General features: G+C 41.9%; 1 protein-coding gene across 4 annotated transcripts in view; it reads left to right on the top strand.

Annotated features, from left to right (window-relative positions):
- The first annotated feature begins 11,422 nt into the window (after positions 1-11,422).
- The window catches only part of far1 (fatty acyl CoA reductase 1), a 71,950-nt gene continuing 57,291 nt past the window's right edge, over positions 11,423-26,081 (top strand). For 2 of the 4 annotated variants that reach the window (XM_072272861.1, XM_072272859.1), the window contains exons 1-3: positions 11,423-11,506; positions 18,121-18,375; positions 25,051-25,226. In XM_072272861.1, coding sequence (XP_072128962.1) covers positions 18,187-18,375; positions 25,051-25,226 — 365 coding nt within the window. In that variant the 5' untranslated portion in view covers positions 11,423-11,506; positions 18,121-18,186. The remainder of the gene's footprint in view (positions 11,507-18,120; positions 18,376-25,050; positions 25,227-26,081) is intronic. The other 2 variants (XM_072272860.1, XM_072272858.1) reach the window with 1 other exon arrangement.

The following is a 26,081-nucleotide window of genomic DNA, read 5'->3' as shown; positions in this document are numbered from 1 at the left end:
GAATCTTTTGGGTCACAAAAGCTAGTGAAATCATGCAGGCACATGAATAATAGAGCATGGAGGTGGACTTCACACTTTCAGGTAAAGAGCAGTAACCTAGAACTGTTTTATTATGCTCTGCTTTTGACATTAGTCTTTGTTTGTTCCACCCTTGTCATAGAGTCATCAAGCACGCATTACAGTGCAGAAACAGGCCCTTCGGCCCGTCTAGCCATGGCAAACTATTATTATGCCTAATCGCACCAACCTGCACCTAAACCATACCTCTCCCATGTACCTTTCCTACTCTTAAATGTTGAAATTGAACCAGCATCCACCACTCCCAATGGCAGTTTGTTCCACACTGTTACCATTCTGCATGAAATGATCTCAAGCTTCGTCAGAAGTCCAGACAGGCCCCTGCTCTGGTCTATATTTGTCTTCATTGTTGTGTAGATTTGTGTGCACAAGTGCAATGAAAAACTTGCAGCAGCATCACAGGCACATAGTATCAGATAAGCAGCATTCGCGGAAAAAAAACATAGAATTTTTACAAGGAGGAACACAATAAGAACAAAACAAATTTTAGTGCAAAGTGATCTCAGTGTTGCTATACTGAGGCAGTGATTTGGGTTGTGCCGGTCGTTTCAAGAACTGAATGGTTGAGGGGAAATAGCTGTCTTTGAACCTGGTGATGTAGGATTTCAAGCTTCTGTACCTCCTGTACCTGCTAAAGGATGCCCTGGTCTAGGTGGAGGGGATCTTTGGATCTTGCCTTCTTGAGGCAGCACCTATAGATACTGCCAATGGTTTACAGTTTACAGTAGTGACAGTGATCACTGATCATTGAAAATTGATCCATCCTCGGGTTGGGGTTACTTACTGTTCCTGAGGAGTTTATTTCTGGTTGTTAAACAATTGTTTGTGAATCTTCTGATGTGTTTTTGTAGAAGGTGTTGGTGAGATGGTGACCAAGTCGAATACCATTGTGAACTGACAGGAAGTTGCTGATAAGCAGCCATCAGGCTCCTGGACAGGCTTCACTCGCCTCAGTTAAACTGGCTCCGTGGCCTCAATTTCGGGGACTCTGCGTTCATGTTCTGTTTGTTGTTTATTTACTTTTTAATTGTTTGCACTATTTGTTCTGTTTTTTTCACACATTGGGTGTTTGGTTTTTGGTGTTTTTTAAAGGGGTTCTATTGTGTTTCTTTGTTTTGTGGCTGCCTGCAAAAAGATGACTCTCAAGGTTGTATACAATATACATTATTTGATAATAAATGAACTTTGAATTTTGAACTTTGATATTTGTTCACCCTTTATGATGACAATTGCTTTATTGCTGACAACTGGGTGCACAGGCAAATGTTTGTGAAACCAAACGCTAAATCTGGCTAATTGGCATTACAAGGAGTTAACTTCTGTCCAGAAAGTCATGAGGCATGGGATCCTGAAAACCTGGCTGTGTGGATTCTGAATTGGCTTGCCCACAGAAAGTAGAGGGTGGTAGTAGCTGGTGCGTCTTCTGACTGGAGGTAAATGACTAGGGGTGTTCCGTAGGGAACTGTTCTGTGACCCCTGCTCTTTATGAATTTTATTAATGACTTGGATGAGGAAGTGGAAGGATGAGTTAGTAAGGCTGCAGATGACGCAAAGGTTGGTGATGTTGTGGATAGTGTAGAAGGTCGTCAAAGGTTACAATGGAACATCGATAGGATCCAGAGCTGGGCTGAGAAGTGGCAGATGGAGTCCAACCCAGAAAAGGGTGAAGTGATTCACTTTGGAAGGTTAAACCTGGAGGAAGAATACAAGGTCAATGGCAGGATTCTTAACAGTGTTAATTAATGTCTTGGGTCCAAATCGCTGTCAGACTCCAGTTAGACCACCAATGGAGTATTGTGTTCAGTTCTGGTCTCCTCATTATAGGGAGGATGTGGAAGCTTTAGAGAATGTACAAAAGTAATTTACCAGGATGCTGCCTTGATTAGAGAGCATGCCCTTTGAGAATGAGTTGATCTTTTGCTCTTTGGAGTGAAGGAGAATGAGAGAATGATAGAAGGGTGTAAGATAGTGATGGGCATAGATAGTGGATAGCTAGCACCTTTCTTTCCTTGGTCAGCAATGGCCAATACCAGAAGACATCTGTTTAAGGTAAATAGAGAAAGGTTTAGGGGAGATAGTTCCTTTTTCCACACGTTTTTAGGTGCATGGAATGCACTGCCAAGAGTAGTAAAGGGAGATACATTGGGGACCCTTAAGAGACAGACAGGTGCGTGGATGTAAGAAAAATGGAAGGCTATGTGGAAGGGAAAGGTTCGATTGACCATGGAGTGAAGGGCCCATCCTGTCGGACGTTCATTGACTATTTGAATTGTATTTCACATATAATATAGGAGATGCCTTTACTTCAATTTGAGAACACGGACTTCAGGTTATGCCTTTCAATTGAACTTGTTGAAAATTGTACCGAAATATCTGTTCTGGGTGATGGATCCTCAAAAATGGAATATTAGGTGTGGTACAATGTGGAATTATCTGTACTTCTGGAAATTATGTTCTAGTGAGTCTCAGGTGAGGCAAGTTTCTGCAGGGAATTCTTTGGGATGGAATTTATGAGCATTTGGTGAACCATGACCTATCTAAGGAGAACCAGCGCAGTTTTGTGTGGGACAAGTAATGTCTTATTGACTTCAGCTTATTGAGGAGGTGACAAAACTGATTTATTAAAGTAGAGCTGTGAATGTTGTCTATGTTGACTTTAGTATGGCATTTTTCCTCCCTCATGGGAGGATTATCAAGAAGGTTAAGATGTTTGGGATCCATACTGATTTGGCAGTTTGGATTCAGAGTTGGCTTGTGTGTTGTAGACATGGCATTATGATAGATGGGATTTATTCTGGCTGGAAGTTTGTGATCAAGGTCTTCAGGGATTGTCAATGGGACCCTGCTCTTTGTGATACAGTGGTTCCAGTTGATTGGGCCATCAGTTAATCGGGGCAGCTGCTTATTTGAGACAACTCTTAAAGCATAAAAGCTAATGAAGAAAATAGTCGGAATTCCCTTCAATTATTTCGGACATTATGCCACTTAATTGGGACAGGAGACTTGTCAAACAGTTTCTAACTAGTGTCAGTTGTGTGCACTTGTGTGACTGTTAGACACTACACCATGCTTAGACTGAACAGTTTTTAAATGGCACTAGTTGTATGCGCTGTGTTCAAAATAGCCATTTTTGTTGTTGATAGTTGGTAAGAATTTCTGAACTGTTTTGCTCTCTGCGGATTCCAGCATTCAGGCTTAGAGATGCCAGAAAAGGCCAAGAGTGAAAATGGAACAATTTTACTACTTCAACAAATTAGGAACTATGAAGAATTTGAAGGTCAATTGGCAATCATCTTGAATGTTACAGTGTAAAAGAAGATTTGGAGGATGCAGTTATTGATAACATTGTAAGAAGACAATGTAGGTGACTGCGCTGATTTTGTTCGTTTACAGTTAATGAAAAGAACATGCCAGCTTGTACTGGATGAATTCCTCAGTTGATAACTATTAGGAACTAATAAAGTTTTATAATACTGTAGTGGTATTGATAGTATTCTAATTTTTGCTGTGTTTCATTTAAATATTATTACTCAGTTAAATGGTAGTTTTGTCTTTTTCATACTTTTATCTATTTCCATGAAACTCTGGCTCATTGAGGCAGTCATTTAATTGGGCAAAATGTATTGGTCTTGATGTGTCCCAATTAACTGGAATCGACTGTATATATAAATGACCTGGATGAAAACATAGATAAGTGGTTAGTAAATTTGTAGACAATAAGATTGGTGTTATGGTTAGCAGATGGGAGTTTAACTTGACCTAATGTGAAGTGTTGCTCATTAGGAAACCAAATGTAAGGAGTCAGTTTGCTGTTGATAAAAGTGTCGACGAGCAGAGAGATCTTGGGGTCCAAGTTCACAGCTCTGAAAGTGACATGCAGGTGGATAGGATTTTAAAAGAAGGCATGTGGTATGATTACCTTTACTGGTTGAAGAATTAAGTTCAAAAGTTGAGTAAGTTATATTGCAGCTGTATAAAACTTCAATTAGATGGCATCTGGAGTTTTGCATTAAGTTTTGCTTGCCCCATTATAGGAAACATGTCAAGGTTTTATGCATGGTGCAGAAGAGGTTTACCAGGATGCTGCCAGGATTAGTGGACGTGTGCTTTCAGGAAAGGCTGGACAAGCTTGAGTTATTTCCTCTGGAATTGTGGAAATAATGGGAGATCTAAGAAGTTTATAAGCTTCCTTAAGGTTATCAGAGCTGTGGGGATAAGCTCTCACTACCTATTAAATGCTCCCAATGACGTGTGTTTCAAATAGTCTTTGGCAATCAAGTCTAGCTCCTCACTTTCACGTATGGCTTAGCTGCTAAGCCCAGTGGAGCTGTTTCTACTCACAGGAGGAGGAGACAAGGTGGGTTACTGGTGCTTTAAAACCAGTCACTTCAGGCCAATGGGGTTTGTCAGCTGTGGTTGGCAGCTCAGCTAGGAGGAAAACTTTGATCTCAAACCCTTGGGCTATACCCACTCATAGGGAAGGCATTGGGAGTAAACCTGAGGAAAAACCAGGAGCTGGAATCCCTAAAGTACTCCTATATTGAGTTCAACACTTGCAACTCCTGCAATGTCCTTGATGCCAAACTGTACTGTTCTCTGCCTTTCGTTTGGATTCATCAGGTGCATGGAGATGAGAAGTCTGTTGCTTGGGCAACAGCTTGCTCTCTATATTGTTCTGCCTGGTTTGTGCAGACAGCTAGGATACAACATGCTCAGCCCTGATCTCTGGAGGGCCTACTATAAGATTGAGGGCATAGACAAAGCAGACAGCCAATGCCTTTTTCATAGGATTGAAATGTCTAATACCAAAGGGCATTCATTTAAGGCAGGGGTTCCCAACCTTTTTTAATGCCATGGACCCTTACCGTTAACCGAGGGGCCCAAGGATCCCATGTTGGGAACCCCTGATTTAAGATGAGAGGGGGTAAATTCAAGAGACTGGTTGATAACAATCACGTACATGCATTGGAAGGATATGGACATCTAGGCAGAAAGGATTACTTTGGTTGGGCATTTAATTACTGATTTAATTGGTTTGATACAGCATTGTTAGCTGAAGGGCCTGTTCCTGTGCCGCACTATGATCCAATTCAATTGTGCTTATAAAGCAAGTAAGTGCAGAATAGAAACGATTCTGCTTCTTTTTGCTATTTATAAACTCAACTGTAATTGAAGAATACACAACCAAAATGCTGGAAAAACTCAGTAGGTCAGGCAGCATCTATGGAGGCGAATAAACAGTTGACATTTCGGTCCGAGACCCTCCATCAAGACCCTTTGTCGTGGACACAGTACATCATGGAAACCAGCCTCCCCTCTGTGGAGTCTGTCTGCATTTTTCACTGCCTCAGTAAAGCAGCCAGTGAAAGCAGAAACCCCATGTTCTTATGATTCATCTTAGTTCCGTGGAAGGAGAGAAGGATAATTACCAGGGTTGTTACTACTTAAAAATAAAAGGGGTCCTTCTGCATGCAAGGCATGGACTGGGTTAGTAAAGGTCTTAAAGATTATGGGGAGAAGGCAGAAGAATGGAGTTGAGAGGGATCCTAAGCTACCATGACGGAAAGGCAGAAGAGATTGTATGGGCTAGTTCTGCTCCTGTGTACTCTGGTTTAAACTTGAATATATCACTCTTTAACTTTGACTTCCGGAGAATCTGTGAATGATGGCCAGTGTCTGTTCACTTAGTCTTCTGGCGTTTCTCTAAAAATTTGATGACTGTAACATAAAGCCATTTGCTGATCTATTACTGAACAGCATTTAATTCCCTTACAAACTGTAAATCTTGCTGAACCACATGGTGGGCAGCAGGTGTTGCTTATTGATTCAGTGGCCGTGTTTGTCACATCAACAGATCAGGGTGATTACATTTGGCTCAAGGCATAATACGCTCATCGGATTTTGCTGGCATGAGTACAGGGACCTGCTCTCGAGATGTAGAAAGTTTTACTGCCTTGCCATTGGTAAGAAGAATGGAAGTTCCTGTTAGTACTGTGTTGAGGAGCAGAAGCATTTTGATATAGCTTAGAATAGTTACAGTGCCAATGGAATGAAATAACAACAGTGACTCAGTATTTGGGGGTACACTTGAGTGAAAATGAATGTCCTGATTGTTTCCATCAACCAATCGAAGTGCATTGATTTCATGGAGTGCCAGGGTAGTGTAGCAGTTAGCACGTCACTATTGCAGCTTGGAATGTCGGAGTTCAGATTTCAGTTCTGACGCAGTCTGGTACGTCCTTCCCATGACCATGCGGGTTTCCTCCGGGATCTCTGGTTTCCTCCCACTGTCCAAAGGTGTACAGGTTAGTATGTTAATTGGTAATTGTAAATTGTCCCGTTATTAGGCTAGGGTTAAGTTGGAGGATGCTGGGTAGTGCAGCTTATTGGGCCAGCGGGCCTGTTCCGTACTATAAATAAAATTAATTAGGATGTTCCCAACAATGGGGGAATCTAGGACCAGAGGGCACAGTCTCAGAATAGTGGGATATCCCTTTAGAACAGAGATGAGGAGGACTTACTTTAGCCAGAGAGTGGTGAATCTATAGAATTCATTGCCCCAGCTGGCAGTGGAAGCCAAGTCACTGGGTATATTTAAAGCAGTGGTTGATAGGTCCTTGGTAATGTTACGGGGTGAAGGCTGGAAAATAAGGGTTGAGAGTGATAATAAATCAGATATGATGGAATGGCGGAGCAGACTGTATTGGCCTAGTGAAAAAATTCTGCTCCTCTGTCTTATGGTCTTAATTAACAGAATAGCCTTTGCTAGATGTTTGAGTTAAATTATTGACTGAGGGAGGCACACGTTCAAAATATTCTTGCAGCAATCTATTTTTCATTGTAGTGATACACTTTCAATTGTTAACTAGCAGGGATTTCCTTCTCAAATGCATATTATAGAAGAACATTGGAAAGAGGGAAGCGTGAGTGGATTACTTGGTACTGCTTTTCTGCACATCTCTCATCCTTTGCTCCCCTTAGTACCTAAAACCTTTTGGTCCTTATCTGGAATGTGACCGAGTACTCTCCACCCAAGAGGATTGTGAATTCCTCAGTAACGCGCGCGTGCACACGCACGCACGCGCACGCACACACACACACACACACACACACACACACCCCTCTTCCCCCGCCCCCTCCCCCCCCCCCCCCAGAGGAACTCAGCAGCATTTATGAAGACAAATGAACAGTTGATGTTTTGGTCCAAAACCCTTCCTTTCCAATCCTGATGAGGTCTCGGTCTGAAATCTCAATTGTTCATTCCTTTCCATAGATGCTGTCTGACCTACTGAGTTCGTCCAGCATTTTGTGTGTGTTGCTCTGCATTTCCATTATCTGCAGAATCTGGAAATTTAAGTAACGCACAAAATTCTGGAGGAACTCAGCAGGACAGGCAGTGTCTATGGAAAAGCATACAGTTGACGTTTTGTGCCGAGACCCTTCAGCAAGACTGGAGAAAAAAAGATGTCAGAGTTAGAGGGTGACGGAGGGGAGGGAGAAACACAAGGTGATAGGTGAAACTGGGATGGGGGAAGGGGTGAAGTAAAGAGTTGGGAAGTTGATTGGTGGAAGAGATAGAGTTGGAGAAGGGGGAATCTAATTGGAGAGGACAGAAGGCCATGGAAGAAAGAAAAAGGGGGGAGGAGCACCACGGGGAGACGATGGACAGAAGATAAGGTGCTACTACTACTATGTCGACTCAGGCCTAGGGGGCCGGCGTTGGGCAAAAAAAAATTCATGCCTTACAAGGCACAGAACGATAGGCTGTGTGGCGTGCCACTCCTCACATAGACAGTAGGTAGCCGTTGACTCACAAAGAGTTCATCCGCCCTTTGACAGGTTCTGTTTTTAGTCCTGCTGGGTGCCTACACACCCTCCTCCCTGGTTAACCGAAGTGCACCGGGAGGTGTGCTGGTTGAGTTGCCGACAACCCGACCCAAGACAGGTAGTACTGGCTACGTGGTACCAGCAGCAAGGCAAGGCCCTGACCTGACAGGGATAAGGTGAGAGATGGAAAAGGGGATGGGAAGTAGAAAAGCAGCGGGTGGGGCATTACCAGATGTCTGAGAAATCAAAGCTCATGCCTTCAGGTTGAAGGCTACCCAGACAGAATATAAGGTGTAGCTTCAACGCGAATGGCCTCAACGCGACAGTGGAGGAGGTGTTAGAGGGCATGTTGGAATGGGAGGAACATGCCATCAGGTTGGAGGCATAATCACTTCTGTTTTTCTTAGAGATAAAATGTGGAATAAGCTCATCTGGTCCTTTGAGCCACACTGCTCAACAACCCCAATTTAACCTTGACCCAATCACGGGACAATTTACAATGATAAATTAACCTAACCGACACATCGTTGGACTGTGGGAGGAAATCGGAGCACCCAGGGAAAACCCATGTGTTCCGTGGGGAGGACGTACAGACTCCTTGCAGAGGACACTGGGATGTCACGAGCTGTAATTGCGTCAAGCTAAACACTACGCTACCATGGTGCCTGTTTATGAATTCTTCATGTTCACTCCCTCCCGTGAACAGAAGTTTTTCCATCTACACTGCCAAGACCTATAAGAATATAATACATCAGATCACATTATAATACATTTTATTAAGATCACATTCCATTCCTCTAATCTCAAGACAATATAGCCTCAATCTTAACTGCTTTCCCAACATCCAGACGTTCGATAATCTCCCTTCAGTTGTAAGTATACCTTGCCCTCTGTAGAGAGTGGGTAACCCTAGATAATTTCTAAAGTAAGGACATGTTCAGCACAGCTTTGTCGGCCTGTATTGTGCTGTAGGCTTTCTATGATTCTATGCTTTTAAATCCTTTCACAATAAGGATGAATGTAACGCCTGCCTTCCCAGTTTTTTGTTATACCTGCATATAGCACTCCTGTACCAATAAATAGGGCATACCAGTTGGTACAGCAACTGCTTTGTTTGTGACCTCAAGAAACTGCAGCGAGTTGTAGACACAGCTCACCACTTCACGGGAACTAGCCTCCCCTCCAGGGGTCTTTGCGTCAGTAATGCAGCAAACTTAATGAATGACCCTTCCATAAGACCATAAGATATAGAAGCAGAATTAGGCCATTTGGCCCATCGAGTGCTCTGCCATTTCAGCATGGCTGATCTATTTTCCCCCTCGGCCCCAATCACCTGCCTTTTCCCTGTATCCCTTTGTGCCTCGACTAATCAAGAACCTATCAACCTCTGCCTTAAATTTGCCCAATGACTTGTCCTCCACAGCTGTCTGTGGCAACAAATTCAACAGATTCACCACTCTCCAGCTAAAGAAATTCCTCCTCCTCTTTATTCTAAAAGTACACCCTTCTATTCTGAACCTGTATCCTCTGATCCTAGACACCTCCCCATAGGAAACGTCCTCTCCACGTCCACTCTATTGAGGCCTTTCAATATTCAATAGGTCACCCTTCATTCTGATGAATTCTAGTGAACCTAAGCCCAGAGCCATGAAATGCTCCTCATATGATATGCCTTGCAATCCTGGAATCATTTTTGTGAACATCCTTTGAACCTTCTCCAATGTCAGCACATGCTTTATAAGATAAGGGTTCCAGAACTGCTCACAATACTCTGTGAGGCCTCATCAGTGCTTTATAAAGCCTCAGTTTAACATCCTTGCTTTATATTCTAGTCCTCTTGAAATGATTGCTAATATTGCATCTGCCTTCCTTGCCACCAACTCAACCTGCAAATTAACCTTTAGGAATTCCTGCATGAGGTCTCCCAAGTCCCCTTGCACCTCAGCTTTTTGAATTTTTTCTCCATTTAAAAAAAAATCGCTTTTATTTCTTCTACCAAAGTGCATGACCATACACTTCCTGTCACTGTATTCCATCTGCCACTTCTTTGCCCATTCTCCTAATCTGTCTAATTCCTTCTATAGCTGCTGTCCTCAAAACTACTTGCCCTTTCACCTATCTTCATATCATGCATAAACATGACCACAAAATCATCAATTCCGTCATCCAAGTCATTGATATATAACGTAAATAGAAACAGGCTGAGCACAGGCCCCTAGATATTTCTTTTAGCTCCTCTCATTGGCAGGAGATACAAAGTCTGTACCACCAGGCTCAAGGACAACTCCTGTCCCACTGTTATAAGACTGCAATGGTCCCCTCGTACAATAAGATGGGCTCTTGCCCTTTACAATCTACCTCTTAATGGTTTTGCACCTTATTGTCTATCTGCACTGCACTTTCTCTCTAACTGTAACACTTTATTTTGCTTTCTGTTATTGTGTCACATTGTATGATTTCAATGCACTGTAATGGAATGATATTTTTCATGCTTACAGAAGTTTTTTCATTGTGCCTTGGTACATGTGACAATAATAAACCAATTTATCCGAATTCAAAATAACTTTATTATCAGAGTGCATGTGTCACTATATACAACCCTGAGATTAATTTCTTGCGGGCATTCAACTAAAAATTAATACATATATAAGCAATAAATATTGAGAACATGAGATGGTGAGTCCTTGAAAGTGAATTCATAGGTTGTGGGAACAGTTCAGTGAGTGAAGTTATCCCTACTAGTTCAAGAGCCTGATGGCTTAAGGGTAATAACTGTTACTGAACATGATGGTGTGAGCCCTGAGGCTCCTATACCACCTTCCTGATGGCAGCAGTGAGAGAGAACATGGCCTGGGTGGTGTGGGTCCTTGATGATGGATGCTGCTTTCCTGCAACAGCCCTCTGTATAGATGTACTCAGTGATGGGGAGGCCTTTACCCCTGCTGGACTTGGCTGTATTAACTACTTTTTTGAAGGCTTTTCTCTAAAGGTTATTGGTGTTCCCTTACCAGGCCAAGATGCAACTAATCAATATACTCTCCGCTGCACATCTATTGAAGTTTTGTGAAAGTTTTAAATAACTTGCTGAATCTTTGTGAACTTCTTGCTCTTACTCCTGCTCTTGCTCCTCCTTGTTCAGTTTCAGTTCGTGGGTTTGATTACTCAATATTTTCTTCACCAGCCTTCAATAACATTGGATTTGCAAACTGGCTGTGGTGAACTCCCGGTTTAAAAGCTTCTCATTTTTAGCTTAATTTCAAACTACCTCAACTTTTGCAATGGCACTTTTGACCTTTTGAAGGTACAGCATGTCATAATCAAGTCAAAGTAAATGTATTTTAATTAAAGTAAGCGAATGATTAATTTTCATTTGGAAAATAAAGTAATACAAAAGAATTTATAAAAACTGACAAATAACCAATATGTAAGAGAACACAAATTGTGCAAATAAAAAAAGTATTTTTATTTATTTAGAGGAAAGCATGGTAACAGGCCCCTGCTGCCCAGTTACACCCATGTGATCTATTACCCACCTAATCTGTACGTTTGTGGAATGTGGAGGAAAACTGAAGCAACTGGAGGAAAGCCATGCAGTCACAGGGTAAACATACAAACTCCTTGCAGCCAGTACTGGAATTGAAACTGGGTCTCTGATGCCGTAATAACATTGTGCTATCCTCTACGCTACCGTTCCTCCCCGAATAAATAAATAGTACAGAGAACATGAGTTACACAGTCCATAATAGTGAGTAGGTAGGTTGTGCAGTCAGTTCCGTGTTGAGGTGATGAAGTTCCAAGTTCAAGGTAAATTTATTAACAAAGTACAGATATATCACCATATACTACCTGAGATTCATTTTCTTGTGGGGATTCACAGTAAATAGAGAGCAATACAATAGAATCAATGTAACACCATAGATGGACAAACAACCAATGTGCAACTGACAACAACATCATCATTGTGCTGTGTCTGACATGAGCAGTTATGGTCCCCATGACCATAATTGTTCTTGACAAGTTTTTCTACAGAAATGGTTTGCTATTACCTTCTAGGCAGAGACTTTATAAGATGGGTGACCGCAGCCGTTAACAATACTCTTCAGAGATTGTCTGCTTGGCATTAGTGGTCGCATAACCAGGACTTGTGATATGTATCATCTACTGGTATGACCATCCATCACCTGCTCCCGTGGCTTCACATGGCCCTGATCAGGGGGCTAAGTGGGTGCTAAACAGGTGTTATACCTTGCCTAAGGGTGATGTGCAGGCTAGTGGAGGAAAGGAGCACCTTACCACCTCCTTTGGTAGAGACCACCTCCTTTCCTCCACTAGCCTGCACATCTCCTCCTCACCACCTGCCAAAAGACAGGAAACTGCAAATACAAAAAGAAAAAATAATAATGAAGCAATGAATCCAGGCCAGTTCAGGAACCTGATGATGTGGGACCTGAGGCTCCTGTAACTTTTGACTACATTCCTGCTTTCTGTTTAGCACATGTAAATTTTCAAGCCTTTTTTCGGCAAATTTTCCTGAACCTAGCAGCCACATTGTCTCACTACATCCATTTGGGGCACAAAATGCAAGTGTTGGAATTGGATTCTTCTGCATAATAATTCATCAACATCTGCCAATTTTTAATTTTCCCCTTCAGTAGTAATTAATCTCTAATGATCTTTATTGTTGGCTCTACTACCCAGAAATAGAAGTCAGTTAGGAATTAATTAATGAAAATCATAAAAATCTGCAGATACTGGACATTGATGTGGTCAGGAAAGTTGCCAATTGGCTTGTCTTCACTTTTTCTGGATAGCTGGACATAATTCACCCAATGCTTTGGCTGTGATTTTTAAAATATTTGTTGAAAACATTTATAAAGTTTAGTGTAAAGAAAAGTTAGCATTTACAGTTGTTGGATTGGGCTGCGCAAGTAAGCCTGGGTCACTTATATGTGCGCTGAACTGAAGGAGTGGTCTGCAACAAATGGGCTCCTGGATCAGCTGTAATTCGGCTGTGTGGCTGTGGACTCACTTTCATGAACTTCAGTTCTGAATGTTAGTTGCTTGCTTTTAGTGTTTGCACTGTTTGTTTTTTTTCTGCACATTGGGTGTTTTACAATTCTTTTTAATGGGTTCTATTGGGGTTCTTTACTTTTCTAGCTGCTGTGAGGAAACAAATCTGAAGTTGTATATAATATACATTGATAATAGTACTTTGAACTGAACTTTAAAATAATTATATTTCTTGTTTAACTTTGTTATGCTTGTTTCTATTTTTATATAATCACCAATGTACATGTAATTGTTCAGTGAGTTTTTCAGTGAGTGGTGGATCATATTACTTGAATCTGACTATTTAATTGGTTAGCTGTTATCTGCTGGAACTTCAATGGAATCAGTCGTCTGGCGTAAGAAGACCAGAGCCACATTTATTTAACACATGCAGAATGCTGGAGGAACTCAGCCGGCCAGGCAGCATCTATGGAAAAGAGTAAACAGTCAATATTTTAGGCCGAAACCTTTCATCAGGACTGGAAAGGAAGGGGGAAGGAACTGGAGGCTTTCTTCCTTCCCCTTTCCTTTCCAGTCCTGATGAAGGGTCTCAGCCCAGAACATTGACTGTTTATTTCCATAGGTGCTGCCTGACTTGTTCAGTTCCTCCAGCATTTTGTGTGTGATGGTTTGGATTTCCAGCATCTGCAGATTTTCTCATGTTTATGATCACCTTTATTCACTATTTTTCCTTTGGCTCTCTTCTGCTTTTCTCTTTTCCCTTCTCCTCTCACCACACTTTTCCTCTTGTCATTGTTCTTGTAACAGTTAATTGAATGATCGCAAGCATCAAGTTTCATGTTCAATTTTATTGTCATCTGACTGTACATATTGTATGTACAACCAAACGTTTCTTTGTACCTGCCTGTAAGGAGACAAATCTCAAGGTTGTACAAAGTATGCATACTTTGATAATAAATATACTTTGAATGAAGCATTGTTCCCCTGGACCATGGTGCACCTATATATCTCACACAGCACATAAACCAAAATATTGCCATAAATAAATTATTAAAATATAATTCAAAATGCATGTAGTGTGCAACACAGATAAAGAGGAAACAGCTCGCTGTCATAGTTATGAGACTAGGTGGTGGCAGGGTATTCATCAGTCTCACAGCCTGAGGAAAAAAGCTGTTACCAAGTCTGGCAGTCCTGGTCCTGATGCTCCTGTACCTCCATCCTGATGGTAGTAGGTCAAAGAGGTTGCAGGATGGGTGGTAAGGATCTTCAATAATGCTTTGGTCCCATTGTCTTTATGCCTCATTCTTAATTTTCAACAAACCTTTGGATCGCAAAAACATTAGGATCCAACACAGATGGAGGAACTTGGTGGGGTCAAGCAGCAACTGTGGAGGCAAAGACAGCTGGCATCTGTGGATGGGGTATAGAAAAATAATTGGTTTTGTTCTTGTTGCTTGTTGACATGCTGCGCTAGCGTGAATGTGCCATTTCATGTTGAGACCTTGCATCCGGGTTTAGATGTACATTGTGAAATCAGCACATACAGTGAAATGTTTCATTTGCATCATCGACCAGCAAAATCTGAGGACGAGCTGGGTGCAGCCTGTAAGAGTCACTGCACAAACTTGCTTAGAGCTGTACTTGCGTCACGCTAACTCCAGTGCTACTGTGACACCCAACTGCTCCCATGTCTTGTGGAACTCAGTGGCTCAGGCATCACCTATGGAGGGAAATGGACAGATAAAGGATCTCGACCCAAAATGTTGCTGCGAATAGTTGTCTAAACTTTCCTCAGGTTGGCATTTCTTTTCAGCAGAAGTATTAAAAATACTTCCATTCCAACCTGTGATGTGCTGTGAAAATTCAATTTGTTTGATTTCAGTGACGTCCCAATGTCCATGAATCCGTGAACTTTAAACTGTGGGGTACATCATTTAATAGTAGCAGTAGTAGCTCAAAGCAGGTCGTCAGTAAAAGTGAAGTGGTGATCGTAGGCACATTATCTCTGGAGGTTTTGTATTTTAAAAGCAACAGGCAAAAGGGGAAAAAGTCTTTGAGAGCTCGGTCCTGGACTTAAAAACTCTAGAAGTTTGTACAATTTTCCTGTGTGTTTTGCTTAAAATCATCTTCACATCTAGTGATAGGAATAACTGGGATCTTTACAGAATCCTCTGTACTTGTTCAAATGTACATTTGGATGTGTTACAAATGTCTTTTTCAGAATGTCTTTCTCGATGGAGATCCCACTTATTTAAAAAGCTCACTTTTTTGGAAAATACATGGTGGTGGTTGTCCGATGATAGGAAGGCTGTGCAGGAGAGTTTTTAAAGCGGAAAAGCCATTGCACTGGGGCAGTTCCACTCGACCTCGGAAGTCCGGGTCCAGTGGTACGAGTAATCATCACAAACTGGGGTTGTCTTTGGTTGCAGTGGAAGCTCACGTTGTTTATCGTTCCTTGTCGTGCCCTTCGCTTTGCATAAAGCGTTTGCTGAACAGCCTTCCTGGCCTTTGGATTTCACTGTAGATCTCATCTGTCCAGTCCGCTGCAGCTGATTTGGCGTGCTAGGACAGGCTTGTCCCATTCTCTCTGGGATTTGAGGCCACTGGCTACCCTCACCTGATTTAACCCACCTGTTGAAGCAGTGTTCTGGGGTGTGGCTTTTGGCACTTGCGAATAGCGACTTGGAGCCACAGGTGAGTGCTGAGTGTTTTTGTAGGAACCAAAGGTGAGTGAGCTACTCCAGATTGGACATGACAAGCCCCTTCACCAGAGGTGCTACCCCTCCCTGCCACTCCTTACAACTCAAAATAAATTTAAAACTGCTTTTTAAAACTACAAGCAGGCAATCCTCAGCAGTATTAGTGAATATTTATTCTGTAGAGATCCAGTCATCTGGGACTTCTACAGAATCCAGGGAATTTTATTTTTCGATTACACCTAACTCACTGATCACCTGTGCAGCCAATTCTGGCATCACAGTAAGGGTGTAGATGCTTTGGAGAGAGTTCACCAGGATGCTGACTGGATTAGAGTTTGAGCTGTGGGACTGAGGTTGGACAAACTTGGATTTTTCTTTGGAGTACTGGAAGCTGACGAAATATATAGAACTGAGGAGTATAAATAAAGATTTTTTAAAAAATCATTATTTGTTTAATTGAAACATTGTTGAATATGTTGTTTGCAAGGATGTGCTGGAGGCATTCTGCAGGTGTCGCCACCCTTCCAGCGCAATGCGTATGCCTGTGATTGACCAACCTGCATGTTTTTTGGGTGTACGGAGTGTCCAAGGAGGAGGGTAGCACCTCTAGTGAAGGGAGGGGCTTGCCGTGTCTATTCCGGGGCAGCTCACTCACAGTTGGTCTCCACCAGACACTCAGCTCTCATCTGTGGCTCCTACTAGCTGTTTGCAAGTGACAGCGGCCACACTCCGGTAAGGCGGGCTAAACTGGGTGAGAGTAGCTGGGGGTATGGGTCTCACAGCCCAGTAAGATAGGGACACACCTGTCCTTGCAAGTGAAGTTAGTTCCGATGGACTGGACATATGAGATCTACAGTGAGATCCAATGGCTAGGAAGGTGGTTCTGCAACGCTCTGTGGAGAGTGAAGGGCATGACAAGGCACAGAAGATGTAATGATCATCTATTGCAACCAAGGAAGACCTTAGTTTCTGAGCTCGAGAGGGTGCAACTGCCCCAGTGTGACGGCTTTTCTACTTTTAAAACTCTTCTGCACATGGTTCCTGTCATTGTTGGACACGATGGACAGCCACTATGTCTTTTGAAATGTGGGAGAAAACTGGAGAACTTGGAGGAAATCTGTGTTGTTATGGGGAGAATGTACAAACTCCTTACAGACAGCAGTGAGAATTGAACCTCTATCTTGCAACTGGCTAACTGCTCCACTACGGTGCCACCCTCGCAGTACGATCGGATAGATAGAGTTTATTTTCCAAGATTTGAGGGCATGCTATTAAGGTGAGGGGAGGAAAATTGAAACAAGGTTTATGAAGCTAGTTTTGTTTTTGCACAATGGCAGATGCCTAGAGAGCACTGGAAGTGGTACCAGCCTACCTGCCATCAAGGACATGTACAGAAAGATGCCGGAAAAGGGCCAGTAACATCATGAAGGATCCCACTCACCCCTCTCATGGACTGTTTGCCCCACTCCCATCAGGGAGGAGGCTACATAACGTCCACGCCAGGACCACTAGACTCCTCAAAAGCAGTTACTTTCTCCAAGCAGTAAGGCTGATCAGCACCTCCACCCCTCCACACCCTCTACCACCACGACTTTATTGTTTCCTGTCAGTCACTTCATTTACAGACCCTCCTGTACCTAGTGTCACTTTATCAACATACAGTTGATCTATATATGTAAGCTTTCTTAAGTATTTGTATTGAGTTTTTATTATTATTTTGTTTATTTTATTCTTTGTTTGTGCTGCATCGGATCCAGATTTCATTCTCCTTAATGCTTGTGTACTGGAAATGACATTAAACAATCTTGAGAAGCAAATACAATAGCAATATTGAGATAATATTCAGATAGACGTGAATGAGCAGGGAATGGAGGGAAATAGATCTTGGTGCAGGCAGAAAGGTTTGGTTTAAACTGGTGTCGTGGTTGGTCCAGGAGCATTGTGCTGAAGGGCCTGTTCCACTATTCTGCCGTCTGTTCTAAAACCTCGTGATGTCATGTCCTGTCGATTGATGATGGATGGGATGTTGTTGGTAAGATCAAGCCCATAGTCTGATCATCGTGCGCTTTAAAAAAAAAAAGTGCAGCCATAGACGAACGCAATCCAGCCTGTGTTCCACTGGAGAACAGCACTGATGAGGGACCAGCTCCCAACTTATTCTGGACTGCTTCTTGTGCCTCCACCCTGGGCAGGTACAACAGGCACTCCAGCTTTGATTAGCTTCTATTTTAAAGACAAGTCCAAAAATCATTTGGAAGCTTTATCATTTCATTATAATTTTCATTGTTAATTCTCCATACCATTTGCATTGTAACGATAGCAAGTAGAATTGATCATATTTCACTCTTTTGAGGGAACTCAGCATGTCAGGCAGCATCTATTGAGGTAAATGGGCAGCTGATATTTTGGATTGAAACCCTTCATCTCCATGTGCTTGTTGAATTGGAAGAAGGAATGCAGTGGTTGCTCTGTTTATAATCGCCATCTGCTTTGTTTCTGACAGGCTGCATAGGTTTCAGAACCCAGAAAGAACCAGCCAACGTCCTGCTGGCCACGTTGTGAGGACAGCATGGTGTCGATACCAGAGTTCTACCTGGGCAAGAATGTTCTCATCACTGGAGCCACAGGCTTCATGGGGAAGGTGCTGCTTGAGAAACTGCTGCGCTCTTGTCCTGGAGTCAAGACTGCGTACATCCTAGTGAGAGCCAAGGCAGGCCAGAATTCTCAAGCACGTGTGGAAGAAATGCTCAACTGTAAGGTAATTGTTTTCCAGAAACAGTCACGCTTTTCAGAGCTCTTGTGTTGTGATGTGTGGGCACCACAAAGACCAGAGAAATATGCTGGAACTAGATCTCATTATTTCCTTTTTTTCTGCTCAATTGTCACATCATTGCTTTAAAAAGGAGGCTCAAATATTTTAGCAAGGCTTTTGATAAGGTCACACATAGTCAACTCAAGAGATTCTGCAGAAGCTGGAAATCTTAAGCAACATGCACAAAATTCTGCGGAAGGCGGGCTGCATCTATGGAGGGAAGTATATAGTCAGTGTTTCGGGCCGAGACCCTTCATCATTCACTTGTTCTGAGCCCTTCACAAATAGTTGGAGGCACATGCAACTGTTTGCCTTGCCCCTCCTTCCATTGCCTGAGCACTTTCGGCAAGAATTTCTCATGTGAATTCTGGGCCAGTAAACTTTCACTGGAAATTTCAGATTCTAGTTGTCAAGAATGGATGTGTGGAATGTTTGGTTATGTTCCCCTTCCAAATCTGTCCTACCACTGTAACAGAATGAAGCCAAGTGTGACCTTGTCCTCTTCTCATTGCTATCATCAGGGAGGAGGTACAGAAGCTTGAAGACACACACTCAATGTCTTAGGAACAGCTTTTTCCCCTTGCCTGTTAGATTTCTGAATGGACAATGAATTCGTGTACACTACCTCACTTTTTTTTGTTGGTCTCTTTTTACACTACTTATTTAAATTACTTTGATTTTTATATATTTTTCATTGTAACTTAGTTTGTTTACTATGTATTCCAATGTACTGCTGCTGCAAAACAACTAATTTCATGATACAGTTGAAGTCAGAAGTTTACATACACCTTAGCCAAGTACATTTAAACTCAGTTTTTCACAATTCCTGACATTTAATCCTAGAAAACATTCCCTGTCTTAGGTCAGTTAGGATCACTATTTTAAGAATGTGAAATGTCAGAATAATAGTAGAGAGAATGATTTATTTCAGCTTTTATTTCTTTCATCACTTTCCCAGTGGGTCAGAAGTTTACATACACTTTGTTAGTATTTGGTAGCATTGCCTTTAAATTGTTTAACTTGAGTCAAACGTTTTGGGTAGCCTTCCACAAGCTTCTCACCATAAGTTGCTGGAATTTTGTTCCATTCCTCCAGACAGAACTGGTGTAACTGAGTCAGGTTTGTACGCCTCCTTGCTGGCACACGCTTTTTCAGTTCTGCCCACAAATTTTCTATCGGATTGAGGTCAGAAAATGATGTCAGGTCTGGTTCATCCTTGGGAGCAATTTCCAAACGCCTGAAGGTACCACGTTCATCTGTACAAACAATAGTACGCAAGTATAAACACCATGGGACCACGCAGCCATCATACCGCTCAGGAAGAGGATGCATTCTGTCTCCTAGAGATGAACGTACTTTGGTGCGAAAAGTGCAAATCAATCCCAGAACAACAGCAAAGGACCTTGTGAAGATGCTGGAGGAAACAGGTAGACAAGTATCTATATCTACAGTAAAACAAGTCCTATATCGACATAACCTGAGAAAGGCTGCTCAGCAAGGAAGAAGCCACTGCTCCAAAACCACCATAGAAAAAACCAGACCACAGTTTGCAAGTGCATATGGGGATAAAGATCTTACATTCTGGAGAAATGTTTTCTGGTCTGATGAAACAAAAATTGAACTGTTTGGCCATAATGACCATTGTTATGTTTGGAGGAAAAAGTGAACTAGCTCGTTAAACTAAACTAGCTTGTTATTATTCTCATATAAATCCTATATGTGATAGATATCACACTGAGATAGCTTCTTTAACTCATATGTTTTGGTCATGTTCTTTTTTGAAAAATATTGGGAAGATATTTTTGATACTATCTCAACTGTTTTGAATATTGATTTACAACCTCGCCTTATTACTGCAATTTTTGGGTTACCAATGATAGAACCAAGTCAATTAACCTCTTCAGCTCGTCGGATGATTGCATTTCTTATATTAATGGCTGGAAGATCCATTTTGCTGAACCTGAAAGAGATTAATCTTCCCACCACATTTCATTGGTTCTCTCAAACTACGTTGTGTTTAAACTTGGAAAAAATTAGAAGTGTTATTTATGATCCCTCTATTAAATTCGAAAAGACTTGAAGGCCATTTATTCAACATTTTCATATGATGTGATTTGACCTTTTCCAAACTTATTCCATTTCTTTTTAATATATGTTGAGAGGAATGGAGTCAATGACACTAATGGTTCCTTTTTTTTTGATGTTACATAACACCCTATGTCTTTTTCTTAGTTTAGTTGATTAACACTGTTTAGGTTAGTTTTTTTGGGGGGGTATATTTTTATTTTTTTTTCCTTTTTCATGATTTTTGTTTTAGATTTTTTTTGTTCATCACATCTGTATCCTGTATGATTGGGAGATTTAACACTCGTGTCAATTGGGCTTATATTTAACTATGTTAACTATAACAATGTATTCCCGATAACTTCGTATCAATATTATGGTATGTTTATTATTATGAAACTAATAAAAAGATTGGAAAAGAAAGAAAAGAAAAAGGGTGAGGCTTGCAAGCTGAAGAACACCATCCCAACCGTGAAGCATGGGGGTGGCAGCATCATGTCGTGGGGGTGCTTTGCTGCAGGAGGGACTGGTGCACTTCGCAAAATAGATGGCATCATGAGGAAGGAAAATTATGTGGATATATTGAAGCAACATCTCAAGACATCAACCAGGAAGTTAAGCTCGGTCGCAAATGGGTCTTCCAAATGGACAGTGACCCCAAGCATACCTCCAAAGTTGTAGCAAAATTGCTTAAGGACAGCAAAGTCAAGGTATGGAGTGGCCATCACAAAGCCCTGACCTCAGTCTGAGAGAAAATTTGTGGGCAGGACTGAAAAAACGTGTGCGAGCAAGGAGGCGTACAAACCTGACTCAGTTTCACCAGTTCTGTCTGGAGGAATGGAACAAAATTCCAGCAACTTACAGTGAGAAGCTTGTGGAAGGCTACCCAAAACGTTTGACCCAAGTTAAACAATTTAAAGACAATGTTACCAAATACTAACAAAGTGTATGTAAACTTCTGACCCACTGGGAAAGTGATGAAAGAAATAAAAGCTGAAATAAATCATTCTCTCTACTATTATTCTGACATTTCACATTCTTAAAATAAAGTAGTGATCCTAACTGACATAAGACAGGGAATGTTTTCTAGGATTAAATGTCAGGAATTGTGAAAAACTGAGTTTAAATGTATTTGGCTTAAAGTGTATGTAAACTTCTGACTTCAACTGTATATGCCAGTGATATTAAATCTGATTCTGAAAAGTAAATATTGAACTAGATGAACTACAGCAAAAAATAGTTGCACAATAATGCTATAATTTCCAAACACTCAGCTCTTGTGTCAATGATAAATCACATTTATACAACCCTTGCAATGTAACAATACACCCTAAGGTGTGTCCCAGAACAAAACAGATACTGAGTCACGGAATATTAGGACAGAAGCTTAGTGATTTTAGGGCAACACACAAAATGCTGGAGGATCTCAATAGGTCAGGTGGTATCTATGGAAATGAATAAACAGTTGAGACCCTTCATCAGGACTGGAAAGTAAGGAGGAAGATTCCAGAATAAGAAGGTGGGGGAGGGGGAGGAGGATGCTGCCAGGTGGAGAAGAGGTAAGGAGCCAGAGTAGGGAATTGAAGAAGAGGGAAGGGGGAGGGTAAAAATTATCGGAAGTTGGAGAAATTGATGTTCATACAGTCAGGTTGGAGACTACCCAGATGGAATATGAGATGCTGCTGACCCAACATGAGAGTGGCCTCATCATGGCAGAAGAGGAGGCCATGGACTGACACGTCTTTAATGTTTTTAGGACAGTGTTCAGAGAAAATCCTAGAAACAGCTGCCTTGCGGAGGTAGAAAAGGTTCCAGAGATAGGTAGAGGCTATCTACTTGTCTAAGAAGCTGTCGGCTTTAAGGCTTCAGGGGAAAATAGTAATTACGTTGCTTAAGACAAACACTTACAATGGCAAGCAACTTGCTGAATGAACTCAGTGGGTTGAGGAACATCTGCCGACTATTGGTAAGAAGGTGGTTAAAGAGCAGTAGAAACCAGGCTCCAGTTTTGTAATTTATAGTAATTTTATGTCTTTGCACTGTACTGCTGCCACAAAACCGATCATCCCATCCCCCAGGACATGCCCTTTCCTCATTACTACCATCAGGGAGGGGGTACAGGAGCCTGAAGACATGCACTCAATGTTTCAGGAACAGCTTCTTCCTATTGCCATCAGATTTCTGAATGGACAATAAACCATATACCTCACTAATCTGCACTAATTATTTAATTTTTATATATTTATTTATGTATTTATTGAGATATAGTGTGGACTAGGCCCTTCACCCTGTGCCACTCAGCAGCCCCCAGTTTAACCCTAGCCAAGTCACGGGACAGTTTACAATGACCAATTAACCTATCAACTGGTACGTCTTTGGACTGTGGGAAGAAACTGGAGTACCTGGAGGACTGTTACTATCTATTGCACTGTACTGCTGCCGCAAAACAACAAATTTCACAACGTATGCCAGTAATATTAAACCTGATTCTGAATCTGAAAAAAATTCCATGCCATAGAATGAGGTTTATTGTCACTGACTCGTGACTTGCTGATAAATAGCATTAGTGCCGTGATTATCTCTACAATGCAATCACTAGCCCTTGATTTTCAAACCGCCTGACATGCTAAATATTTCCAGCTCTTTGCTCCAGTAGTGCATTAGAGGCATCATCACTTTTATTTTTTTTCAATACAAACATGCTTGCTTCTTTGGAACAGTTGAATCCACAAGCTTATGACAGTGGTGGGTGTGGTACTAATCAGCCACTCTGTGCTTTGAAATATTCAAATATTGATTAAACTCTTTTCCACAGGTCAGGCTGAGTTCTAACCTTAAGAAAAATTAATCTTCAGGTCAAGATGGTGCTGAGCTGCAATTTCCGCAGAGGTTGTGGCTCAGGGTTAGTTGTTCTTTTAAGTTCACGGGGGTGGTTGTGGGGGCAGAGGGGAGTTAGGGGTCACGTTAGGGTTTAGGAACAAGGATGTGGAGGAATTAGAGGACAGACTGGAGTCGAAACCTCTGCTCTGCGTTGGAAGGCCAGCGATGTGGATGTGATTGAATGTCGGGCTGGCAAAGCAGAGGGGATGAGGGCTGGTGGCCTTCCCGATCCAGTGAAATGTTGGTGTGTTCTGAGATTAGAGTTCCATGCAAACAGGAGGCATGACGGTTGGGAGACGCGTGGATACGCAAGTCAGGGCAAGACACAGACCAGTGTTCAAGGCCTATCGTTTGCGATCTCATCATCAGCAAGTCTGGAACTCAAGGCTTTGAGTTTGGTTCCTTACCCAGGGTCCATCTTCACCATAATTAGTGAGTCCTGGATTGATATCAAAGATCAATCAGAAGTTCAGATCAAAGCCCAAAGGTCGATTGGAGGTCCAGGAGTTGAGACCCAATGGCCAAGCCACAAGTCTGTGAGTTCGATGGGGAAGTTGAAACCCAATGTCTGTAAATTCATAAGTCTGCTGGAGGCTGAAAATGTCTTGCCCTTGGGTTAGAGGACTCTGTATGTGCATGGGTGAGCAGGAGGGAGGACTGGGTCTTGTTTTCCTTTTGTTGTTTTGTTGCTTGTGTTCTGCCAATCGTTGTAGACATGCTGTGTTGGTGCTGGAATGTGTTGTGACATGTCTCAGCCCTTTGTTTGATATGTTGGTTGTTAAAGCAAATGGCGCATTTCACTGTGCTTCAATATACCGTACCTGTGATAAATGGGTGTCCCAATAGCGTGCAGTTACCACGACACTATTACAGCTCTCAGGCTGTTCTGCAGTTTGGAGGTCTATTCTGGCTCAGTCTGTCAGGACACCTCTGTACATCCTTCCTGTGGAATTTGTGGGTTTTCTCCATGTTCTCTGGTATCCTTCCACAGCCCAAGGACATTCTGTGGAGGTAAGTTGCCCCTTGGTTATGGTTAATCGTTGCTGGGGCAGCATAGCTCAAAGGGTCGAAAGGATCTATTTTGTGCTGTGTTGCTAAATAAGTAAATCTAAAGTCATGTTAGTCCTGGTTGTGAAGTTGTATTCCAATCCTCTTCCATTTCCATGGAGTGTCTGCACACTGCAGTTTTACTAATACCTTTGCCCTTCTGATCTGTTAGTTGCTACAAGGATACTTTTTCTGCCAGTTATTAAAAATACCATGAAGACAAGGGATTCTGCAGATGCTGGAAATTCAGAGCAACACATACACAAAACGCTGGAGGAACTCAACAAGTCAGGCAGCATCTTTGGAAATGAATAAACAGTCAACTTTTCGTGTGGGTTGGAAAGGAAGGGGGAAGATGCCAGGGTAAGAACGTAGGGTGGAGGGGAAACAGTACAAGCTAGAAGATGATGGGAGGAAAAGATAAAGTTCTGGAGAAGAAGGAATCTGATAGGAACTTGAGAGGAAGAGAAGGAGGAGGGGCACCAGGGAGAGGTGATAGGCAGATGAAAAAAAGAGTTAGAGGCGAGAGAGGGGAAATGGAGGAGGAGGAAGGGGGAAAAATCTTCCAGAAGTTGGAGAAATCAAATTTCATGCTATCAGGTTTTAATTTAATTTAATTCCCCTTTGCAGCTTTTTGACCGACTGCGGGAAGAGCAGCCAGATTTCAAAGAGAAGGTTGTTGCCGTGAGCAGTGAATTGACTCAGCCAGAGCTTGGTCTTAGTCAGGCTGACAAGGAACTCTTGATATCCTGCATCAACATAGTCTTCCACTGCGCAGCCACCGTACGTTTCAATGAAACTTTGAAGTAAGTACTTCTGAAAAATATTGATGAGTTTTGACTATCGTTTATTGCCTCACTCCACGTCTCTTGAGAATTGAAAGGGACCTTCTTGAAGCATGAGAGTGTTTGAAGGTGATGTTGGTTATGCTAAAGCTGTTTGATTGGTGAAGGATCAACTATTTCCAAATCAGGATGCTGTGTGACTTGAAAGGGAATTTGGAGATGGTTATGTTTCCATGTGTTCTAACACCCGTGTCCTTTTATCTGGAATTTTGGAGTTAACGTTAACTTAATACAGACATTTATAAAAATAATAAAATAATTTGTCTATTAACTAAGGAGGGTAAACTTTTTCCTCTTAAATTTCTCCCTTCTCACTTAAATCTCTAGTTCTAGGTTCCCATGATAAAATGCTTATCCTTGTCCCTCATCACTGTTCCCTCTAAGTTGTGTGGATGTGCTGCTACACTGTATCTGAAATGTTCCTGCGCACACAGCCTTTGAAAAATGTGAAAAATTTTCTTTGTACTGTACTTCATACCCCTCAATTAATAAATAAAATCAAAAATAAGTGATTTTTCAATTTTCATTCTAAATATTCATTGTATGCAATGCGTATAACAAAAAAAATTGTCATGCGTTTTTCAGGCCATAGAAGAATTTCTTGCTCAGAGCAATGGTTGGTCTGTGCAGCTGTTTTAGAAAAAAAATTAGAGGGGGAGTTGCCCCTCATAATTGTATAAACTTTCACAATGTCACCTCTCAGCCATTGGTGTTCCAGTGAGAATAAACATGGCCTATTCAAACTCTCCTTCATTTCTGGCCACATCTTCTGGTGAGTCTCTTCTCACTCTGCAACTTGTAGTGTGGCGAGCTCCA

This window comes from Mobula birostris, chromosome 11 (genome assembly GCF_030028105.1).
Source record: "Mobula birostris isolate sMobBir1 chromosome 11, sMobBir1.hap1, whole genome shotgun sequence".
Lineage (NCBI taxonomy): Eukaryota > Metazoa > Chordata > Chondrichthyes > Myliobatiformes > Myliobatidae > Mobula > Mobula birostris.
Note: the sequence above shows the minus strand (reverse complement) of the source record. Positions and strands in the feature narration are given on the sequence as shown.